General features: G+C 45.9%; 1 protein-coding gene across 4 annotated transcripts in view; it reads left to right on the forward strand.

Moving 5' to 3' along the window:
• The window catches only part of LOC119374369 (RNA-binding protein 25), a 45,765-nt gene extending 22,095 nt beyond the window's left edge, over nt 1–23,670 (forward strand). For 2 of the 4 annotated variants that reach the window (XM_037644459.2, XM_049420351.1), the window contains exons 11-20: nt 874–907; nt 2,407–2,621; nt 13,901–14,253; nt 14,716–14,827; nt 14,936–15,025; nt 16,037–16,110; nt 17,946–18,472; nt 20,101–20,420; nt 21,437–21,583; nt 22,942–23,670. In XM_037644459.2, the coding sequence (XP_037500387.1) occupies nt 874–907; nt 2,407–2,621; nt 13,901–14,253; nt 14,716–14,827; nt 14,936–15,025; nt 16,037–16,110; nt 17,946–18,472; nt 20,101–20,420; nt 21,437–21,583; nt 22,942–23,034 (1,965 nt within the window). In that variant the 3' untranslated portion in view covers nt 23,035–23,670. Of the gene's footprint in view, nt 1–873; nt 908–2,406; nt 2,622–6,236; nt 6,260–13,900; nt 14,254–14,715; nt 14,828–14,935; nt 15,026–16,036; nt 16,111–17,945; nt 18,473–20,100; nt 20,421–21,436; nt 21,584–22,941 lie in introns of all 4 variants that reach the window. The other 2 variants (XM_049420352.1, XM_037644461.2) reach the window with 2 other exon arrangements.
• Nucleotides 23,671–24,477: the final 807 nt, after the last annotated feature.

Here is a 24,477-nt window from a genome sequence, read left to right on the forward strand (position 1 = left end):
GAGGTGGGGGGGGGGGGTGAGATGGGGTGGTGTAGCGAGGCGTGTAGGAAAACGAGAGAGAGAGACAGAATGTGTGTGCCTTCGCGTCTTGGCCTAAGTGGCGCCTTGTTGCGATTCCCCCAATCACCAGGCCAACTGCCACAACAGCGTGCTACTTCTCGTTTGACTGTGTCAGGCCTAGAATTGTAGCTAGGATGATGACCCCTGGTGAGTATTGCTACCCCGTCTTTGCATATACTATATACGTAAGCCCCCCGCGCGCACCCCCCTGCGGGGCGCACGGTGCTGTCTTTCTCTCTGTCTTGTCCTGTTTGGTCTCTCTCTCGCACTCGTTGCGGGAACGGTAGTCTCCTCGTCCGGTCTCGTGTGTCGAGAACGAGACGACGTCATCGTTGGGAGTGGCAGTTGGGAGCGGCAGTGGCGCTCGCTCCTCCTTCGTCAACGGCCGGATTGTGAGTGACTGCCTGTTTCTCATCCACGCAGCGACGACGGCGCCGTTGTCGTTTTTTTTCTTTTCTTGCGCCGTGCGAAGTGAGCTCTCGTGCAAACCCCTGCAACTCCGTTATTGGCTGCCAGCGACAACGAAAAGCAACGAGAAAAAAAGGCGAGAGACTCACGCCCCCTTTACCCCTGTTTGACTTGTGTCGTGTCGCCTTTCTTCTGCATTGCGCTGCTTTAACATTTGAATGGCATGGATGCTGCGATTCTTTTTTTTTAAGTTCTGCTTTTTTGATGTCTTCTCAGGTCTTTTTTTTTATTGTGACGGGGGAGGGGCTTAAAAAGCACTGGTGTTATTTCTTTAGACATGCATTTCTCTTTTCCGTGCGCCCTTTTCCAAACTGTAATGATGCCTGCATGTCGGAACATCTGCAGCCCTCGGACCTCGGTCTGACTGTGAACTCGTGGGGTAAGTTTCGTATGCCTGCTTGTGTGTGTGCGTGTGCGTTCTTGTGCCGTGCGGGTGGGAGCAGTATTGTCTGTCGTGCGTCTTGCCGTTCGCAGAGTGGGTTTTTTACGCTTGCGGCGTGTGGTTGTCCCCCCGCTAGTCTTTCACCGGTGCTTGCTGATGCTGCTGCTGCTCTGTGGGAGGGTTTGTGTTGGGCTTCTGTCGTTGCCTGCTGGCAGGCATCTTGCCGAAGTAGAGAGCTCTGTGACTGCCTCGGGAAAGGGTTCATGGCATGTTCCTCCGCCGTTCGTAGGGCTGGCACGCTACTGTCATCGTGTCGACGCTGTAAGGGTACGGCCACGCTAGAGGCAAAAAATGCAAGCATCGTGCTGCGAGCGGTGAGTTGCCGCGTGGCAGCATGACCGGATCTCGCGCACTCTTGGAATGCATGAGCAACACTGAGAGCGAGCGTTGTTTTTTGTTTGTCAGTCGCTCTTCGCTCCTGATTGGCGATATCGCCTCACGGCACGTGTCATTTGCTGCAGAATTGAGTCTTGACCTATTTGACGCGCGTCTGCCCCGGTGCTGCGTGCGTCATCATGCGTGCATTTTTGCCGCTAATGTGGCCACACCTTAAGGGGGTTTCAACTGGGAGGCTTTGCTAATTCTGATGGCTCCACACTGGCCTGAGCTGAGTAGGCCTTGAAATGGCCTACCTGTACTTGCACTAGCCACCACGAGGATAGTTCTGAAGCAATGCTGGTGATACCATTCATTCAGCCAGAATTTTCAACTAAATATTTACTCTCACTAGCTGTAAAGAACTAACAAGCTTGTTCGGTAATAGAGCCTCATAGCCAGGTGTGTTTTGCATCAGATTATGAACTGACATCCTACATAATTTCGCAGGCCCATTAAATGCACCGGTGGTTTTCCGCTATCTCACTAATTGTCGATGACCGGCAACACGCTAGGCTTTGAAGGTAGCTTGTGGAAAGTGAAAGAATAGTAAACTGGGCAAGCTGGTATTGGAACACTGTGTATAAGAAAAAACGGAGACAGATGCAGTCAACTCTCGTCTGTGCCTGTGCTTGTTTCCGTCCTCTTGGTCATCCCAGTTTTCTTCTGTGCAGTGTACCATGATCATGAATCACCAACTTGCCCAATCGTCCACTCTGGCAAGTTAAAAGTTGCTCGCAGTCTTAATGGTAGAGCTAATGTAACACGGAAATTCTCTAAACAATTTGCTAGGTCCATCATTTTGCATCTTAATTTCCACGGTGGTCCTCGAGGAAGTGAAAGACAGTTTTCACAGTCGTGTGACCGTTTGTTGCGAGAGAACTTACTAAAGAAAGCGAAAGACTTACTAATCGAAGCACTGGGCAACCTATGGGCATTGTATATTCCTTTCCTCACGCACTGCTTGGCGCTTTTAACTGCCAAGCAGCCCCTTTTTCTTCCTTCCTCGACTTCGTCCCCTAACACGTGGCGCGTCCCTACCCACCTTCCCTCCTCGACAGGGAGCTTTGTTCAGCGTCTGCGCCGCAAGGTGGCGGCCAGGCCCGCCGGCTCGGCAGCCGCGGGCCCCGTCGAAGGGTTGAGCGTGAAAATAGCCTCGTACCAGAGTGCCTCGGGCTCACACGTGACCCACTTTCCGGTCATTTCCTCACTTGCCCTCGGTGACTACTCGGACAGCTCGCACAACTCACATTCTCAAGCATCGTCTGACACGGAGGTGAAAGTTTTGTTCTTGTCGTCAGCGGGACTTCTCTCATTTGGCGGCGGGTCTTTTCCGAACACTGCCGTGGGTGTTTTGGTCTGCTGCACCTTTCCGCACCGTCTCATCTATTCTTCTTGGGTGAAGGTTCTGGATGTGTGTGGGTTCGAAACCTTGGGATGCAAGCCAATGCTTGGTTTTGCTCATCACCCGCATCTGCGATTCTTTTTCGAGGTGTTGGCTGCTTGTGGGTTAATTGAGCTTTCGTGGAAGGCTTGCCACGCTCCTTGTTAGTGTTTGGGGATTTAAGTGGTGGTCTGCAACGGTGGTTGCTTTGGCTCAGCGCTCCTGCACCTTGCACAACACGAGGCTTCACTGAAGCACTTTAGGAGCAAACTGGTCTTTGCTAGAAAGTTTTCTGACAGTAAAAAAAAAAAATCCGCCAGATCTTACGCATTGTGGGAATCGATGTCATGTAAAGCAGTCAGTGAATGGATGCCCATGCTGCCTTTTTTGCTTTGAGCCAAGCGTTACGAGCTGGATCGACATTTTTGTGTAAGTTGAGTAGTTGTGTGCAGATTGTGCGCCTACCAGGCACGTCAACTGCACTGGCGCCTATAGGGTAGCTTACGGTCCGGCATCAGCTCTCACATTAGAGCTGATGTTACAGCCATCATATTTATCGAAACAAATTTCACGCTACATTGCAATGATGTACATGTCATAACTAGCAATCATTGTCGTATTCCTCAGGGGTCGTGTCTAGTGTTAACGTAGGTGACTGTGAATTTAACGTCGTGCCTGAATGGCGAACGGTGCACCTGGTTGGCTGGAACTGTGCACATGAGATATGTTATTCTTTTAACAACGAAGCTGGCTGTCTCGCGTGACCAGTAAACTAAGTTGCGCCCAGTGCGTACAACGCAATAACTCAGCCGTGCACTCTCTTTGACCTCATCTTCATCTTAGGATTGACTTTCTAATTAAGACCTTGCAAAGTAGGACCATACTAATTAAGACCTTGTTAATTAGGCACTTCATAGTTGACATTGTGCTAATTAACACCATGCTAATTAAGACCTTGATAATAATCTAGGTCGGCCACAAGCTGCCAGCATTATTTTTTAAAAGCAACACTAAAGAGGCAAATTATTTTTATTGTACACTCTGACCTCGATATAACGGACATGGATATAACGAATTATCGGTTATAACGAAGTAAATGAAGAATAGTCTTGTCATAGATACAGTGTTACAAATAAACGTTTATAACGAATTTTCAGATATAACGAAGTCATTTTCATGGCAGGTGTGACTTTGTTATAACGAGGCTTAAGTGTATTATTAAATCATCCTCTCACACTACCAGGAGCACCACTCTTGCTACGAGGAAACGCTTGATAACTGAGAAAACGCAGGTGGAGGCGCCACCTTGAACTTCCGCACCGGGACGTTATAGATTTCGGCGTCGGTCTACTGAGGCCTGCTTAGTTCGTAATTGGTATAAATGAAGTTCGTTGTGCTCTAAGGGTGCCAGGGAATTAACTTATCGTGTTTCATGAAATTTTATAAGCCAGTTGTCATAAACTACGAGGGAAAAGAAAGCACATCAGAATCTCTCACATTGCAACTTACATTTATATGGATTTCAGTGCGAAATTCAAAAATGAAATTTTGACTCCTTTTTTCTTTTATTAATGAACTTATAATCATGGGATTAAAGATGATAATGTCTTCAGAGAGTAGTTTGTCAGTCTAAACTGATTCGTTCTTTCACTTCTCAGTATTTGAAAGCACAGATAGTGCCAGGTCCTGTAATATTTTAGGCACATCAGTTATTTTTGTTGGTTAAAGCACTTGTTTGTCACATGTGGTCATCTTTTAAGCACTGCATGTGGGTTTGCACTTGCTACCTGCACTTTTAATTTTCTTTTATGTACTTAGCACAGTGGTGATCCCGGTTTGTGTGACTGGTTCATGTTGGATGGCTGCATGTGCATGCAAAAACTTGGACATTGCGTTTGTTATTTGACAAGGTGTTTATGCTTCTGCAATAGTTTGAAGAGTAAGCAGGGCAGCATTGTCGGTATGGCATCTTCTTAAATCAGCTGCACGTGTTTGTGTGTATTCAAATGTCTGTAAATGTTACTGGCTATTTGGGAGTACATTAGAGTGGTTGAATTTATGCGTATTCAAATGTGTATATTTTACTGGCTATTTGAGAGTACATTCAAGTGGTTGAAGTACCACTACAGAGGCTTCCATCAGTCTTACAGTGTTGCCAGCCTTTTTGGGACTGCTGTGGAAGATCTTTGACCAGTACCATGCCGGTACCGTTGCCGAGGGTCTTGTATCAGTCTTCAACTGGTACTTGCGTGCAGGTAGCGTTCAGTGCCGTTGTCATCTGACTGCTACTGGCCTGTACCATCATGCAGGTATCACCATGTGTGTACCAGTAACATCATGTGGAATGGTACCGGTCCTGGTCGTAGCCCTTCAACCACTTGAATGTGTGCTAGTAATATTTACATACCAATACCTGATTAGGCCATTGCCAGTCAATAGACTGGTACTGGTGCATCTAGTCTTGTACTAGCCTATATTTTAGAATTCTTGTTCTGCCAGTGGATTTCACAGTTTGTTTGCTCGAAAGCCTGCTGCTGTCCTGTCTACGCTTCAACACTTGCTTACAATGTCTAAAAAGGCATGTCCAATTTCTTGTGCTTTTTAAGCTCGTTAACACTACTAGCGTTAATTAATGCAGAGGCCCTCTTGGTGAGGTATTAACTGCAGTGACCTTGGCTAATGGAACCTGTCGCCTTATATGTCAGTGTAAAGCAACATCTGACTGTGTACAAGAACTGAAATTTGGGCAAGTTTGTAAGAATTCATATTAAGCAAGTAGCGCAAAAGACAGGGACACAAGAAACAACAGGAAGACCAGACGAGTGCTAAGGTGTGCTTGCTTGATCTTACACTCTTAAGAAAAAAAGCGAGTATTTGGGGAGTATTCCTGCGACACAACAATAATCGTCATCTGGCTTGCTCACGTCTCCGTTCTTGAAAACTCGGCTCTCGTCACTTTCCTCTCAAGAATTGATGTCACGCTGATAACGCGCGCGCCGTTCGTGACCGGCAAGTGCCGGGACCGCGGTGATAACGCGAGGAAACTACGCGAGGTGGATGACAATTATTGTTGTGTAGCAGAAATACTCCCCAAATACTCTATTTTTTCTTAGAGTGTAGTGTTCCTTCTTGTGTTCCTGTCTTTTGTGCTGCTTGTTCAGTCTAACTGCAGTTGAAAAGCAGGCAGTTTTCGTTCGCTTGGTTATCCCTTCATGAGCGTAATTTGCGTGGTTTCTTAAGATGAACGGCACGCATTGCACGGCCGTGCATGTCGTCAGTGGGAGATGAATAAGTGAATCTGGCATTATCTGAGCTAGCTGGCCAAATGCATATCATTGAAAGATTTCACTGCGCGGCTGCCTGTGTCACTTTCTGACAGTTGATCGTGAAAGAAGTAGAAAAGTTTCTTTTTATAACTTTTTTCCTTGAACTGCTAGTGTAAAGTGACGTTTAACGTTAACCTGAGTTTAATCTAAGTCTGTTCCTTTTTCTTTTCCTTACTTTTAGTGGAAAATCTCTCCGATACTGTAGTGAGTGCCTCTTGTTTTTTTCCTTTTTAACAAAGGACGTACTTAAACAGCCAAGCAAGGGCCATTGCATGACAATTCTTTTTGACTTGCTGCTCCTAGTGTTCAGCAGATCGCCTACTGCTACTACTGCGCACATAATGTGCTAAGATGCTTCTACCTGGAGACGGGCGCATCGTGAGCATTAACAAATATCTTACACTGTGTGTGCATGCTGAATGCCTCTTTCACGAGTGGAACGTGCAAGTTAAACCTGGACTTTTGAAACTGTTTGCAGCATCGGTAACTAATGCTTACTTGTTCTCCTGTGAATAGTTTTTTAAATTTGCGCACCCACAGATTTCAAGCTTAGATTAAATGCACTCTAAAGGGAAACAGCAGTTTCGGCTACATTGATAGCTTAACTCTAGAGAATGTTTAGGAACATCTACCACAGAGAACAGCACTTTAATAATTGAAATATTTGAGTAAAACGTATTTTGTATGTTAGCCCGGGTGGTGCGCAAATTTGTATCCCGGCGACCATTTTCTAAAAGCCATCGATCTCGGAGGCTGTGCTTTTGGGTATTGTGAGCACCAGATTCAGTAGTGGGGCCTGGAGACACGTCGTGGCTGCTCTGTTTGACACTGTCTCTTCACACTGGCAGGGGTGATAGAAAATTTGAGGGAGATGGAAAATAGAAAACAGTGATACAGAGCAGCATGAACAGGGCATACCAGTTCTCTCTTTTTTTTTTTTTTGTTTCACCGATTTCCGAAATAGAAAAGAAATTAAGGCGGTATCTCGTGTGTCTCTTTAAATGCTAAAGGGATCTCGAAGTTTAACTTAGTTGCATAAAAAGAAATCGCTGTACAAAAAGCGTACAGGATCTCGTGGTTGCTGCACGTGTAATAAGGCTTGGCACAATGTGCTTTCTTGTACAGTTGTGTCGTAACTATATCTCATTTTGGCTGACTGCAAAACTGGCTGATGGGCAAGACTGTGCACTAATTAATAGCTACAACCCATCACATGTGTGTCGCCTACACAGGCTGCACAGGGACCGCCATGCAAACTTCAGCAGTAATTTGTGAGCAAGTCTGAGAGCTGCGCTTTGTGAATGCGATGTGTTTGACGTCGCTGCTGTTTCATAATACGCGGCAGTCTCATGTTGCCAATGAGGTGCAAGTTACGTGCCCGCGCTTTTTCCCTTAGATTAATCGTTGTACACTCGCAAGGACTCCACATGTAGAGTATGAAAGCAACCTACCAATCTTTGATGACACTCGTTGCAGCGCGCTTGGCTCTGCACAGTAAAATGCTGTTGGTTGTTCAGTATGCCAAAGTGACGAGCGACGAGTGGTGGTGACCATTCCTCCATCAACCATTTGCAGCTATTTGCACTTAACACATTGCTATTGTGGCTGCTATAGCGTCCTCGTTTTGTTGTAGAGGGAGCGCTGCGTTCACGAATCGCCTGTATGCGCTTTGGGGGTGATCATACGTTCTTCGTTTGTGTGTGTGTGTGCTCGTTAGCCTGCATGAATGCTTCACTGCTCCGGATTCCTCCGCTACCGGCGGTAACAGGTACGTGCCGCTTTTATTTTTCGATTCGGCATGCCCCGCCTTTCGCCTTTTCCCTTTTACGTTCTGCGAGCTCTCAGGGCACCTTTCAACTATCTCAGAACGTCACTCTAGCTACGGACTTCATCGATGCGGAGCAGGTGAGCGGTCTCCCCCTTTTTTTTACCATCCTCGTTCGCTCTGTCTCTCTGCTCGACTGCGCGGCGTGCGTCGAATCCAGTGCAGTCACATAGGGGCCGTGCCGGTTGCTGACGTGGGTAAGTCACTGTTCCCCCCCATAAAGAGGAGAAGGCGCAACGAAGCGGCTCTCTCGCAAAACGTTGTGCGGCGGCGCAGAACCAAGCGGCTGCCGTTCTTCTTCTTCCTCCCGTGTTTTTGTTCGTTGGTGAGTGAGAAGAAACGCTTGTTTGCCTCGCTGCTCCTCTGCTATCATCGCGGCCACAGCGCGCCCCCATCTGCTGTCTCAGGACGTCCGCGCTGAGAAAGACAAAAGGGGTTTCGCGCACAGTTGGACCTATGTTTATCGAACTCGGAATAAGTCACTGTTCTGTAGGCCAAAGAATAGGCACGTGCTTCTGAAAATTTCAGTTCGACCATCTTCAGAGGTTGCAGGAACTCTACAGCGCACTTGCATGTAAAGGATGATTACATTTACATAGTATCAAGTTTGGGAAACGCTTATAAGCTGAAATGTAAGTATTGAAATGCCAGTGGAGTTGGTGCCTAAGACGTGATGATATAATGCAGAGCAAATTTCACTAGCATGTAGCAACTGTAAGAGTTATGATGCTTGCGGAGAAAAATAATACCTAGTGCTGCACGCATTTCTTCTGGCCACGTTCACATGTGGCAGCTGTAGTGATCATATTAATGGATCGTACTTGTGGAGTTCGATATGTCTAGGTTCAGTTGTGTGCAACGCACCGAGAGAAGTGGTCTTGTGGAAGGTGTCCGAGACGTGAAAGATCACATGTTTGACATGCTCATCGGGACTCTGGGGTTCACTTCCTATTTTAATTTGGCACTTAGTCTGAGGAATTGCTCTAATTGAATCATAAGGGGGGTTTCTTGTTTTCTTTTTCAGTTAGACTGATCTCGGTAGTTTTGTTGCCTGCACAGTTCCGCCCTGTGTTTTAAAAATGACATTTGCTGTAGTATCGGCCGAATCACTGTTGCTGCAACTCTTGGGAAGCAATGAGTGAAAGTAATTTGCACCTCTAGCGTATCTGGTAGTCAGATAACTACGGTAGGCCCTCCCACACTAAGCATACGTAATGAAATCCAGTCAACATCCCATCAGTGGCAAAAAAGAAAAATGTGGGGGCAAAAGTGCTTCACCTGAATTTTCCATAGAATTTCATTTGTTCATAGCAGTTTCATGGTGAGGTTCCATGGTAAAAATATAAAACAGTGCTTTCTTAAACACAAGACGAAGGAAGAAGAGACACACGCGGCGCTGAATTTGCAACTGGTTTAATGTACAAACAATGCGTACTTTTTGAAGGCGAGCAAAACAATGACAATGAGCATGCGCGCTCACCTTGAAAAAGTACGTGTCGTTCTTTTATTAAACCAGTTGCAAGTTCAGTGCCGTGTGTGTCTCTTCTTCCTTCGTCTTGTGTTTAAGAAAGCGCTGTTTTATATTTTTACCATGGATCATTCTACAATGTGTACGGTCTGCTAATACGTTACGGGTCATCCCTGTTAAGATTCCCGGAACTCAAAGCATGGCAGTACCAGCAAGCATCAGTTCTAAAAAGAAAACCCTCGGACTTGTGACAGGCCTTGCCATGTTTAACGCATTGAATGGGCTGTATGTAGTTTTATTGGGGCTGCACTCGGCAGTTTAGTAATAATACACATCCTGGCATGCAAGCCTAAGAGTGGGGTTCTACGTTGAAGGCCAGTATTTCGGGTCATGTTTTGTTTTCAGGTCAGATATGCTTAGTGTTTGATGTAAAGCTGGCTTCCACGTTCATGGTGTGCTGGACCATTCTACTCAATCGTTTTCTGAGGCAAGCACATTTATGTGGGCAAGCTGAATCACAGTCAGTTTCTTTTGTTTCTTTATTGCTGCAACTTTTAGTTCAGTTTGCTGTAGCTACTACATTTCACTCTTTGTGATACATTGCGTTCTCTAACTGCTCATGGACTAAAATATACTAGACACTCTCTCCAATTTTCCAGTGAACATGTGCACAGCGTATGTCGTCGTATAGTGATAACAAGCTCGTTTTTATTGTCTCTTCGATATCAAATTTAGAATTTTATCATTTGTTGAACCGTGTCAATAGAATAGTTTTAGCTTTGCATTTCTTCTATGGTAGTACATATTTGTTTATGATTTTCAACTGTGCAGCCAAAGCAATCTTTTGTTGTCAAGACAATGTTAAAGGGGTACTGACACAAAATTTCGCGGCCGAGATAGCCTGCTGGATCGATTCCCGTGTACGTGCGTGTACCATCTGCAAAATATCGACAGCGAATAAAGCTGGGAAGGTATTTTATATGAATTTTGAAGTTCGCGAGCACGATCCAGCATTATAGGCCGCACCTAGTGCATTGACACCCTCGGAGGTGACCCGAGGTGACCCCCCTACTTCCCCTACGTAGTCGTTGCAGCCGGTACAAGTTACGATGACGTCGTAGCCGCCATTTCTGTTTTGACGTGCTTCCCGACGAATCGCTCCTCGCCAGCGGGTCAAACCTGAAGTGATTCGCCACGTCGAAAATTCCTTCCATCCCCGCCGCAAGAAAATCGTCGCCATCAGACGACGATGAGCCCGACGACGACAGACCGCGCGGAAATGCGTCACTGTTCTGTGTGCTCCCGTGACCGAGCGTTTCACTCGCTAGGTGGTGATAGTTGCACCCGGCAGCTTGCCGTTTTTGGAGCTCTGTCAAACCGAAACTGAGGCTGTGTCGGTAATGAGGAGCTTGTAATTAATTATCTGTCGCGCGCTGCAGCAAACGATGTGCCGTGTTATGACTAACAGGCCCCCAGCAACACATTGCAGGAAAAAAACGCGGGGCGAAAATTTTTGTGTCAGGACTCCTTTAAGTGCACGTAATTTGAGTCTTACGAAAAACAATGAAGGGTAACTTTGAGAGATTTCAGAGCATTGAACGTGTCTGAAGAGGCATCATTGCACACTGTCGCTTCAGCATTTCTGCCACATCACCCGAGTAACACGGTAAATTGTCTCTTAAAGCTAAAACAACTAAAACAACAGTGCAGTTCCACCAGTAAAGCTGCTAGCTTCGCGTTTTTAATTATGTTTTGCTATATTTTAAGGAACAGCTTAGCAGTACAGGACAAGTAAGTACAGCAAATGGTTGCTCCAGAACCTTGCAGTTGCCCTTTAATGCCAACCTTAGCTACGATTCATCTAGTTCTAAATCCGTAAGCCACTTTTAATAGTGGTAAGGTCTAGTCCAGATTGTAAATACATCTCAGTGTGTCCTCCTTAGCACTTGATTTGAGTACTAGATTACATGTTTATTGACTATCAAATGCCCTTATTGCATTTGGCCTGCCTGCCCTGTACTGTCGAACATTTTTTCATCACTTCAATGAAGCATGGTGACCTTAAGTTTTGTTTTTTCCTATCGATGCCAAATAAGTTGCAGCTGTTTCTGCTCACGTGTGTTACGGGCACTTGCTTTTCCGTATTTGGGCTTTCTTTTTTTCTTTCTTTGAAACTTTTGATCAAATTGTGAATTGCCGTGTGTGTGTGTGAGAGTCTCTGTTCACAGCAGGAGAAAGGAAACACTTTTATGGCCTCTCTGCCGTCGGTCATGTAAGATTTTCTTCATTCACGCAATATTTGCTTACGTTGAGGAAAAAAGCGGGAAACGATAACTTGTGTATGCAAAAAGATGCGTGTGTGTTTATGTGCTCATGCAATTACTGCTTACTGTTCAAGAGTTTGAGAGCCTTTTGTTTGTGGAACGCATGTTTTTAGGCGGGACTGAGAAGCCACGAACGAGTCCGGTGTATCTTATCCGCTAAGTGAGTGTTTGGTGCAGTGCCTCTTGGCGTCATGTGAAAAAAAAAAGGAAAGGTAACGAAGAAAGCATCAAAACCAGCTACCTTCTTTTCTGCTTGTGGTGGCGTCTTTGTGTTTGCTGTGGGGGAGAGGGGTCATTTGGGCGAGTTTAAAATTCTTTTATCGTTGCTGCTGCTGCTGCCTGCCTGCAGCTGTAGCTGTGTGGCTAGCCTCGCCAAGATTTTGGGCACTTAGGCTTAGCCTGTTTGCCGTATTTTGTAGTGTACAAGGCTTTTAGTCACCAAGGTTGTCATTTCATTATGCTTTTGATTGCGAAGGCATGCTAACCATAATCGGGCTGAGCCTTTAGTTGCAGCTTTTCATTTTTACCACGACTGCTGAGGTTCAGCCTGACTGCAGTTATCGTGCCTTTGTAATTAAGGTACGGCTTGACCCTAGCTCAGTTTCGGCACTTGCATGCTCAGAAATTCAGGGAAATTGGTACTTAATTTTTGGCCTAGCTTCGTTTGTAGAGCTGCTTGGCTATCCAGTGTGGTTAGAGTTAATTGGTAATCAGAAAATAGCTGTTTAGTTCAAGCTTTGTCATGGTCCACTGCAGTTAATTAACGCTTTGTCAAAGTGTCATCACTTGTTAGCTTGAGCTGTGCTTAGTGTGCAGTGCTTTAGTTAGCTCACGACATGCGCTTTCTTGTGCACCAGCATCGCTTTGTGTTACAACAAACTGAGGGCTTCTGCAACATAACGTTGCTGTTCTGCGCTATTTACGTTCAGTTATATGTTGCAGAAAAGGATTAAGTGGGGCTAGTTGGTGTAGAATAGAATTGCTGTTGCTCTGAGATGCACCGTAGCTGTGCAGTCTTCGCACGAAACATGATAGCTTTGACTTGAAACATACAACTGTAGTCCCAGTTTGTGTTGATCTGTCAAGATGGTCTGCATCCTTATGCTGTCGTAAATATGTCACAAGCTATCATTTAGGAAGTGAGCTTTGATGGTAAAGTCAGGCTGACTATGACAAAGTTTAAGACCATTTGAAATTCTTAATGGGTCAAAGTAATGTTTTGTCACAGCATTTCAGGTGGGAAGCTTGAGCTTTGTTGTAAAGACAGCGTGTGAGGAAGGACGCAGTCTTTACATTTGGTGCTAGTGTACTTAAACAGTGAACACGGTTAACTAATTAAGGATTTTGGAGCTGTGTTACTGGGTCGCTCTGTGGCAATGTTTGAACATACTCTTAGGCCGGAAGCACGTGCTTAAGTTTTCAAAACACTACGAGCTAGACTGTAGAAATTGATTTTTTGCTTAGGCAATTCTTTCAACCACGTTGGCTGATATGGTTGATTCGAATGTAGCCCTAGGTTGCATGGAGAAAGGGTGTGGTAAATCGGATGCACACTCCTCCACGACTAGCAGCCAACTTTGCAAAGTGGTTCTGCAGGAATTCACTGACGGAACAACTTCTTCCTGTCTCGTGTCTGCTCAAAAGTGTGCTCTTATGTAGTATTCCTGCACAGGCAAACTAAGTGGCCTAGTGACACATCGTTCTAAACCTGTCACTGTAGCTTAGCAGCCAGAACGTTGCACTGCTGGGCATGAAGGCACAGTTTCGATTCTTAGCCACCGTCGCTGCATTTTGAGGGTGGCAGAATGCCATTGCAACTGTGGATCTACATTTAGGCGTAAAAGATTCCTAGGTGCTCAAGATTAAGGCCCCCCTCCCTCCAACCATGGCGGGCTTTGTAGTCATGTCATGGTTTGGTGCGTAAAAGCCTGGAGTTTAATTTTTAATGTTCTTGTAAAGCATACAGAGTGTTGGGAAAGGTGACTGGCCATCGTTTATTTTGCGTAGCGACGTTGGAGTTGCTGTTCGAGCGAAGATTAATAAATGGTTGGCTGCTAGTCATTGTTCTGTGTGCATCTGTTTTCCTGCATCGTGGTTTGGCGGCATTGTGGGTGTACGTAATATTCATATTTTAGAGTGAAAAAGGAAAAGTAGAGCAGGGACGAACGAAGAAACTGCACGTTGCTTGACGTCCATTGCGGCCATCTTGTTTTCTTGGTCGTTTCCAGAAACAGCAGGAGGAAGACCGCGATCGGGAGCGGGAGCGGCGCCGAGAGCGCAAGGAGCGGCGGGATCGGGAGCGCAGTCCCGACCGGTCATCGCGCACCCGCGACAAGGAGCGCTCGGTGCGCGACTCGGCCAAGGACGACCGTGCCGAGGAGAAGTCCGGCCGGGACCGGGACCGCGAGTCGTCTCGTGAGCCCAAGCCGTCGTCGGACTCTGCGCAGCCGGCTTCGTCGTCGCAGCCGCCACCCTCGCGGTCAGACCGGGCGCCTTCCAAGTCTCGCTCCGAGTCTCCCGAGCGCGACTGGGTGCGGGAGCGAGAACGGGAGAGGGAGCGGGAACTTCGGGAGGTGATGAGGTGAGTCGGCGTTTCTGATGGTGCTCTCAGTGGTCTCACAAATGGAATTCAATAAAAAGAAAAATCAAATAATTTGCCATCATGCCACCTCTGTTTTGAAAGAATGTTCCTTCGCGCCTAAGCCGACACTTGAACACTGGTATGTTCAGCAGCCGCGTACCAAGTATGGTTTTCAAGCATTGAGTTATTGCTTGCCGAATACGTTAAATAATTTCAGAATTACTCATGAAGATGCGCGCACTGTCTAATGCTTCTATTTTGAATATGCTTTGTTAAATAAGTTTTTAGTAATATTTCTCTTGTATAACTTTTTAATGCTTAGCATGTGCATTGTTCGTTTACGTTGTCTGGAGTTGTATTTTGCTTTTGGCGTCTTTTACCGAGCGACCCACACCCTGCGCAGTGGCTAAACCTGGTGAGAGACACACAGTTGATCATCACATTCCGTGTTTTACTGCGCAGGCCCAGAGATTCTGAACGTGACTGGGAGCGGGAGAGGGAAGAGGAGGAGGAGGCGTACGAGCGCAAGAAGCTGGAGAGGAAGCTGCGCGAGAAGGAAGCTGCCTACCAGGAGGTAAGCTTCGCGCCTGTCCTGTCCCGCACGTGTGTTCAAAGCATGTCCTTGGGCCAATTGGCTCACGCTCGACACAAATGTTTACCCCTCCTTCTTGTCACTTTGCAGAGGTTACGCAACTGGGAAGCCAGGGAGCGACGGAAAGCCAAAGAGTACGAAAAGGAACGGTTAAAGGAAGAGGAGAGGCAGGCCGAAGAGGTAAGAACTCTATGATGGACGACGCCCCATGTTGCTGGTCTTTTGAAGGACAGGCAAAAAGGCTAACGAATATTTGTGCCACACTGGCACGGAAAATGGCATTTACTTTCTAATGTGTTATGTTTTAATTTAGAAGGGTAGCGGATTGGTCTAGTTGGTGCTGCATGAGCTTTAGCGTAATAGTGCAGAAAAACGTCAAAAGACAAGATGGGAGGGGACAGTGAAAACCGCTTGTCATTGTCCCCTTTTGTCTTTTGTTGTTTTTCCACACTGTTATGCTAAAGATCCCATGTTTTGAATGTCATCTACGTGATCTCTCATTGACAGACCTAATGTGATTTGTGTTAGCGCTATTTGGTACTTCATGTGCTCGCCACTATTCATTCGACTGCAAAATGTGCACTCTCGATGCCGTAGCTTGTGCAGTGCTGTATATATAATTGAATCATTCCAAATAGCATCCATCGTACCTTTAAAAAAAAAGTCGGTTTTGCTGCAAGGGCAGATCATGAATGCTACAGCAACAAATTTTAATGTTATACAAAGTGAGGCTAGCAACCTGCTCCCTTAGTGCACGACCTGACGTAAGTAGAGAAATTGCAGCGACCGAAGCGACCTTCATGCTGTCTATGGCTCCAGTGCGAAATATGCAGTGAGAACGTAGCATGTACAAAGGTATGTTTGTTATTAACTGCATATCCGAAGATTTGTTATAACACTAATAATGGTGAGACTGTTTTCTTTACTTCGTTATAACAGCTAATTCGTATCTGTATTCGTTTTATTGAGGTTTTCTTTAACTTGATATAGGCTTGACTGCACTCTTGTGGACAAGTGAGCATAGCACAGGCAAAACGATTGAGACACCGGTATCACGTGGCATATTCTTTCGTTGTATTGTTACATCGGGTAGCGACATTTCATTGTCTCGATTGTAAGACAGCCTTTTACCTTTTGCTTCTGCGGGCCATGTATGGTTCCGATGCTGAAATCAGAACGCACCTCTTACAGGCAAAGGAGGCACGCCGACTGAAAGAGTTCCTGGAAGACTATGAAGACGAGAGAGACGATGTCAAGTATTACAAGTGAGTGGGTGCATCCTTTGTGGAGACGTCATTCAAAGGCATAAGAGGAGCGTTTAGGGCCAAAGGCATGTGCAACGCCACTAGCAGTGGCTAGGATCTTTTAGAACGAAAGGAGTTGGAATTTATAGGCTCATTTTTCTTTGTTAGATTGTTAGACACCACCTTAATGAGAACAAACAATCAAGCCAAGGAAAGTATGAGGCTCGCTTGTAATACACTCAAACCTCTTTATAACAAAGTTACATCCTACACGAAAATAACTTCGTTATATCCGAAAATTCTTTATAAACGTATATTCTTAGCACTGTATGTATTGCAAGACTATTCTTCATTTACTTCATTATAACCAATATTTCGTTATATTTCTGTTCGTTATTTGGAGGTTTCAGTGTAGACCCGTTTCATAATCCGCGAGGGTGCTTCCCTGCACTGCATATTCACCCAACTAATGGCAGCAGCTGTCGTGTTTCAACTGGAGACGAGGTCCTAGTTGCATGTGATGGGGCTTGTCTATTGCGTGTTTACATCAAGAGAGCAAAGTCTACATTTCCCACGTCATACCGCTAGCATACTTCGTTTGAAGACGCTGCTTGCAGTAGCTGCCATTAGTTGGGCAGACTGCATTGCGGGAAAGCTAGCTTTACAATAATGAAGAGGGTCTGTTATGGTATAAATGTGAAGAAATTAAAGTGGACGAAAAGACAACTTGCTGCCGGCAGGGACCGAGGCTGCAACCTTTGAATAGCGCATCCGATGCTCAACCAATTGAGCTGCAGCGACGGTCGTCGTCCTGTCTACTTTTCTCGTGTACATCTGTGCATTTAAGGGGAGACGTGGGTCTTGAAAAGTGTGTTTTTAATAATTGGGTGAACAGAATGAAATTTAATACACGTATTCAGTTTTTTCTGCAGATTCCAAATCTGTGAGAAGATTTTTCATAGCTGCATTAGAACAAAAGATATGCTATTTCTACAACGTTTTCTAGCACATTTCTTACGGGGATTTTTGGCAACTTCTTTTCGTCAAACACAAAAGCAAAGTATGTGGCAAGAATGCCAGAAAGCTGATCTAGCCGATGATGCTGTTTATTTTCTTATAATATTGTTTACCAAATGATAACTCTCGATAGTCATAAAGTGTATGAAGCAAAAAATTTTCACTCATATTTGCAGGCATTTATTTTGCATTCGAAGTTTTATGAAAACAATAAAATTAGCATCATCGGCTAGACGAGCTCTCTGGCAGTCTTGCCACATACTTCGTTCTTGTGTTTGACAAAGCAAAGTTGCCAAAAAGTACCGTAACAAATATGCTCTCATAAATTGCATATCTTTTGTTCTAATGCAGATAAAAAAAATGTACTTGAAGATTTGGAATCTACAGAAAAAACTGAATAGGTGTACTAAATTTCATTCAGCTAACCCAATTAATAAAAAAACTTTTTTCAAGACCCACGTCTCCCCTTAAACCTGAGAGTGTTAGTCAACGCCACTCGTAGAAGTGTCTTGCCTTCTGGTGCCACTAGGATGTTATCTGTTTTACGAGCTAGCAGATGACCAATAATCCCTTGCAATGCTACCTGGAGGCATCAAGTCTGCCAGAACGAGACCCTCGTTATGAATGAACGAAAGGAGTGGAATTTAAGGGCTTGTTTTTCTTTGTTGGGCACAACCTTGTTAGATACAGCAAGACAGACATCAAATCTCCAGCAATAATTATCGTTGTTGTTATTGGTTTCCGCCAGCATTTGTTGCCAAAGATGCCTCTGGCACATTGTTGCACGTGATAACTGCGATGCCTTTGCAACTGAATGCCTTTGCAACTGCGCGTTGCAGGGGAGCGGCCCTACAGCGGCGCATGAAGGACCGCGAGAAGGAGATCGAGCTGGACAACCGCGACCGACAGCGAGAACGTGAAGAGCTCGACGATCTCCGGCGGAAGCTGACAGAAGAGGGCCACCCGGATCCAGAGGCGGAAGCCAAGCGCATCCACCACGAGGAGGAGGCCCGCCTGCTCAAGCCGCAGCCACACCTGCTGCCCGTGGTGCGGCCAGAACCACCCGAGCCCGAACCCGAGCCGACGAGGGGCCGGGACCACCCGTCCTCGCCACCTCCGGCGCGACGGTCTTCGCAGCACAGCCGGGCGGTACCTCAGTCGCCCAGGGCCGAGCCGCGATCGCCGCCCCCGCGCCGGGAGAGCTCGACCACGCGTCGCACGCGCTCACCCTCGCCGCTGTCTGCGGCACCCCCCACTACGGCCGTAGAAGAGGACGGAAGTGGCCAGAACAGCCTCTCAGGGTTCTCAGACGTGGCAACACCACAGGAGGAGGGACGGAGCATGGGATTTGGTGTGCTCAAGTTGGGTGAGTGCCTCTCTTGCCAGTCTCTTATCTGTATCTCTGTCTATTGACCCTTTCTTTATGGTTTTTTTTATTAGCGAAACTTCTGAATTGAGACTGGTCGAAATATCCTTTGCAAGGACGCTTCACAGCACCGAAGGGAATGCCTGAACTGCTAAATTAATGCTGAATTATCAAGAGTCTCGGAAACAACAAAGAAATGTCTGCTATATCTCCAGGATTTCATTTACTCAGTGAATTTGCAAGTCCTCTTCGCATCTCCGAGGAAGTGCATGTGTATTGTCATTTTGCGACTTCCTTGAATTGAAAGTGGCTGTGGCGCAACATCCATGTCTTCCAAGGACAGCCCTTCTTTTTTTACCCCTGGCCCTGACCACCACCACGGCCACCGCACTTCGGTCATCTGGGCCGGACTTCGTTCGAGCTGTGTCAGACTGTAATGATCACCACATCAGCTGCAGATGAAAGTGCGTTGGCTAGTGGTGTAAGCGTAGATAGCGTCCACGCTCTTCAGAACGCAGTGGCACGACCTATACCGCTGTGGACGAAGCACAAGTCACTGTAAATGCGGGTGCAGACGGCAGCTGCGCGGTTTCAAAGGCACATGACCGTATCTCACCGAGCAAAAACAACTACCTTATTTACTTTTGTGATGATTACACCCCCACCCCTTTTTTTTTATTGTGCAGATTTAGGGTTGCAACGATTTGAATACCGCAAATCAGTTCCGCGGAATCCCACAAGGTGGTGGAAGGGTTCAGAAAGGGAAATTGACAGCCACCCGTAGCACAAAGCCACAAGGAAATCTGTCCTTGTGTCTTTGTGCTACAAATGGGCAGTTGTCGACTTTCATTTCTTTATTTGAATACCGTTTTGTTTGCCGCAGCCGCTCTGCGTGCAACTGTGGTCACCAAAAGTGCAATCGTACAGATGGTGACCGCACAGTTCCGCAGGTGCGCGATCAACACTGCGTCGTACGTAGTTCTACAAGCAAATAGTAGGTGCCAAGGCTCAATATGTTTGCACATGTAAACAATTAGGTCATAAAGTTGTTTTTCGTTCTTTCAGACATTTCTATTCTCGGTTACAACCTAAGAAAGAGATACCAGCTCCGCCCAGAGCCATTGTTGCCCCTCCCACAGAGAATTTGCATAAATGCTCCATCCAATAGCCCTTGCTCATTTTCGTGACTTCAAACACTTCTCGATTTTTTCAGGTAGTTGACTTTCCCATACAGACCCATGTTTGTGTCGTAGGTTTTAGGTTGGAAACTGAACGTCCTGGTAAATTTCGTCAGTGATTCTAACATTGCTGCTCAGCCAAACGTAATATTTCAGGTAGTAGCAACGAAACTTTAACTCTTAAAATACGCGTAGTATTTACATGAGCCAAGAAAAGGTACGTACAGTTCATTTGGAAACTAGCTAGCACGACTGCATTTCACGGGTGACGGGCAGGTGTATGGCAGTTTTGTAAATGGAGCCGACTTTTTTTTTTTTTTTAATTCTAATTGAGTGTAGCAGTAATTCGTTCATCTGCCCTCGTAATGTCAAGCTTCCACTGCTTTTGACGCCTCCTTCGCAACAGTCGTAATCTAGAAAGCTGCGGGGCACGCGTTTCTTTCTCGGCAGGCGGAAGCCCTGGCCAGACGAGCGGTCGCAAGAGCCCGACGTCGAGCGGCAAGCGCAAGAAGCTGTCGGCAGCCGCGTCGCAGGTGTTTGGCAACGCGGACGAGGAGGAGTCGGCGGAGGCGCGCAAGAAGCGCAAGTTGGTGCCCCTGGAGGATGAGGAGGCCCGCAAACAGCAGCAGGAGGACCCACAGCAGCAGCAGCAAGTGCAGCACATGAACACGGAGGAGAAGCGCAAGCACATCAAGAGCCTCATCGACCGCATACCCACATCCAAGGAGGAGCTCTTCAACTTCAACTTCGACCGAAGCCTCGTGGACAATGTGAGTGCCTTCTCGTTTTGGGTCGGGTTAGGTTGTGATTATGTTCCATACCCCTTGGTGATGGCTCTTCGATCTGTGCTAGAAGCCTCAAAAATCAACTGAGCACCTAGGTGCAATGATGGCCACCAGAAGTTGGTGCCTTTCCGAAAGATACACATAACGTGTCAACAGTACGTCATGTGCCAAGTACTGTAGAACCCCACTGTTACGTTCCTCACTGCTGCATTTTCCTGGCTATTACGTCGTTTTCCCTGGGTCCCGGCATAGCTCCCATAGGATCTAATGTATTGGGAAATACATTAGATGCCGAAGATTTCGGATGCCAAAGACTTTCAGCATCCGAAGTTTCAGACGTTCTTATACATTGATGTCTATGGGGCAGATTAGGAACTCCAGACTCGAAGGAAGTGCGCCCTTGTCTGCCACATCAGTTGGGCCTCTAACGAGGCCCAACTTTTCCTTTCACGTGTAAAGTGTTGTTGACACCACTTCGGTTGCACCAAATCATGTAAATAAGTACAATTCGGCCTCTGCATTGCCTCATTCTCGATAAGACAACCTAGCCAAAGGAAATGCCTGCATTTTGCTATCTCATAATATGCTTAGGGATCCTCTGCAACTTTTTTTTCTGTAATTTCACTTCGAAGTTTTAGAAAAATATTCGATTCAATTCGCACTCAAACTTCAATATCCGAATTCAGTTCGCACCCAGAATGTTGCTATTCGCACAGCTCTAGTATTCACCGATAGCAGCTATTCAGTTCAAATACTGAATCAAGCAGAATCTATTCTATTTGGACTCAAAATTTTTGAATATTTATGCACCTCTACCAAATAGTAAAAAGGTCGGGAAAGGAAGTAGAGCTTAAAATGTCGATACCGATTCAAAAATACCAAGCCTTATTTTAAATTGGTAACCATAACAAACAGAATGCCCAAGTTAACTGCCTAGTGCCGCCCTGTGCACAGAGAGGTGAAGTAACTGTTTGCCTGTGTGTGGCTCTTTTCATCCTCAGGCGTTGATAGACAAGCGCATCCGGCCATGGATCAACAAGAAGATCGTCGAGTACATCGGCGAGGAGGAGCCCACGCTGGTGGACTTCATCTGCTCCAAGGTGCTGGCTGGCAGTGCGGCACAGAGCATACTCAACGACGTGTCCATGGTGAGTTGTTCGTTGAAAACGCTTTCGCAGTCGGCAAACCTCCCTTTGCGTTTCCTCCCATGTCCATTCCGTTTTTTGCTCGGAAGCATGCTTCGTAGATTCGCGGTTGACCTAGCCCCTGTAACAGCACCACCATAATTACTTGTGCAAGATCGGCACCTTTACCTAAGTTGAGGAAGATGGATGCCTGCTAAAACTGCAGGACGTCATGAGTTGGCAAGGAAACAGTGTGACGAAAACACTTGCGTAAATTATTCAAGATCTCTGATCACTTGTAATGATTATAGTGTGCTTATTCTTAACAGTAGCCCTCCCGCTCGAGTCAGCATCGCTTGCATTGTCATTGGAGGTCACCAGTTCATTGGCAGACTTCTGCATATGATTGTCTTTGCTGTTTGTTATTGAGATAACTCGTTAAGATGTTTAGCGTTAGTAGTGACTTGTATCAGATGCGATACAGTCAAAACCCAGTCTTCCGCGAAACTTTTGTTTTTTTCCTTGTTTCTTCGCATCATAAGCAGAGACTGTTAACCCTGAAAACGAAGGGGACAGCGTTTATTCATGATATTGCTGCTGACAGAGCTTTTTCTTTTTCCTTTCTTTCTTTTTTTTTCTTGTGTTTTGTGTTTTGGTTCGCTTTTCATCCGAACCTTCCCACATTCATTCCCCAAGTTCCCACATTCTGTTTTTTTCATTGGTGAATTTGTTGATGCTGTCCTCCATTCCCGCGTCAGTCTTGCTTAGTATGGATTGTTCCCATTCCTTTGACGTCGAAATGTTGTGTGATGTATTTTCTCGCGTATAACCCGTATCCTCGGCTACGATTCCTGGAAAATTTTTCAAAAGAATAAACCCCACGTATTGCAGGGAAGCTAGCTTCCTTACATAGCCGTGAACGTAGCCACCTTTGCATAGCTTACATAGCTTTCGTAGCTTTACATAGTTTACATAGCCACCTTTGCAGACCAGCTTTTTTTTTTTTTTTTTGACCTTAGCACGAAATTTTCCAAATTTTTTGTGGGGGTTTACACTAGAAAAACCCACCACGGTGGTCTAGTGGTTAACGGTGCCCGACTGCTGACCCGAAGGTCGCGGGATTGAATCCCGGCCGTGGCTGCCGCGTTTTCGATGGAGGTGAAAATGCTACAGGGCCTGTGTACTTAGTTAGGTTTAGGTGCATGGTAAAGAACCCCAAGTGAGCGAAATTTCCGAAGCCCTCCACTACGACATCCCTCATAATCATATCGTGGTTTTGGGGCGTGAAGCCCCAACAGTTATACACGAGAAAATATAATAGTGTCACAATGGGTATGTCACATATTTACTATACCTTCTTCCCCCCTTTGTTATTTTTTCAGGTGCTGGACGAAGAAGCCGAAGTGTTTGTCGTCAAAATGTGGCGGCTTCTCATCTACGAAATCGAAGCCAAGAAAGTGGGATTAGTGAAGTGATCAGACTCTGTACACTACTACTCTTTTTCAAAAAAAAAACTCTTTAGGGACCTTTTTTTTTTTTTTCCTCTTTATACATATATACATATATATATATATATATATACACGCAAGTGGCTGTTCCGTGGACATTCTTTTGTGACAATCTTCTCCGTAGGTTTGTTACGAAAAGAAAGAAGAAACACCAACCACCGCAACCACCATGTCTTAAACTGTAAATACTGTCGATTCTTGTACTTCCTTCAACCGCATCTTTTTGTAGAGTATTAGTCTCTCCTCCTCTCTCTCACACTCATCTCTTCATTGTACAATGCACCGCTGCCTGTTACGAGCTCGCGGACGGGACGACTCCTCGCAGAAGACGTTGAAAAGAGCTCGCCGAGGAAAACCTTCGACTGTCGGCTGGCTTCTACCTTTTGCTTTTCCCCCATTCGCGGAGTTCAAAGCAGAAGATGTTGAGAATTTTTTAGCTTTGGAAGCGAAGCTCTACCCTTGTACCTATACGATTCTTTTTGTAAATGGCCTGCATTCTGACATCAAGTGCCATCGGCTATGTTCTGTATTTTTTTTTTAGTTGCAAAGTGAAATGCTCTTTTCTTTTCTTGTTTTACTTGTCTATGCTGGTTTTTTTTTTTTAAGTGAGCAGGCTAAGTCAATGTGAACTGTACAAGTGTCATTAAAAAAAATTTGAAAGCAAAGTGGTTTTTTGTTACCTTGCTACAAGACACCTTGTTGTCTGTGAAATTTCTTTATTTTCGTTTTGTTTTAACGAGGTAATCTGGGGCTGGTTCATTTGTTTTGGAGAGAGGGGGCGGGGGTGAGATGCAAGCTCTCATTGTAGCGCACAGAAGTGTGGAGGATATGTATCCCGCTTGTTGCAATGTAAACAGAACCTGGGCACGATGAGTTGCGGTCGTTTCTTGCGTTATGGTTAACGTCCGTAAATTGGCAAAGATGTTTCTAAATTTTAGCAGGTTTTTATAGTTGCCCTGAATTTGACCTTCGGCATTCTGTTAAACTCAAGTCAGTAGCGTGGGTCCTTTGGATAAGGGATGGTACTTTGCCATAACTGCTTGGCAAAGGACAAACCGAAGAGTTAAATTCGAGGCTTTTCTAGGCAATGCGTGGTGTTCAGGTCTTACTAAGAAAATTCTGGGCGGGAGTGGGAGGGGTGCAGGGGGTCCGAATGTTCAGACCATACATTTCCCACTCTAGGAGGTTAAGGCTGTAGTGTTAAAGTCACTTGCCTCTAATCAAATCTGGAAACGCTTGCCAAACCTTACTTTGTGGCCACCGCGGCTGCATTTTCGATGGAGGCAAAAATGTTTGAGGCCCGTGTACTTAGATTTAGGTGCACGTTAAAGAACCACAGGTGGTCGAAATTTCCGGAGCCCTCCGCTTCGGCGTCCCTCATAATCATATTGTGGTTTTGGAACATCAAAC

Source organism: Rhipicephalus sanguineus, chromosome 11 (genome assembly GCF_013339695.2).
Source record: "Rhipicephalus sanguineus isolate Rsan-2018 chromosome 11, BIME_Rsan_1.4, whole genome shotgun sequence".
NCBI lineage: Eukaryota > Metazoa > Arthropoda > Arachnida > Ixodida > Ixodidae > Rhipicephalus > Rhipicephalus sanguineus.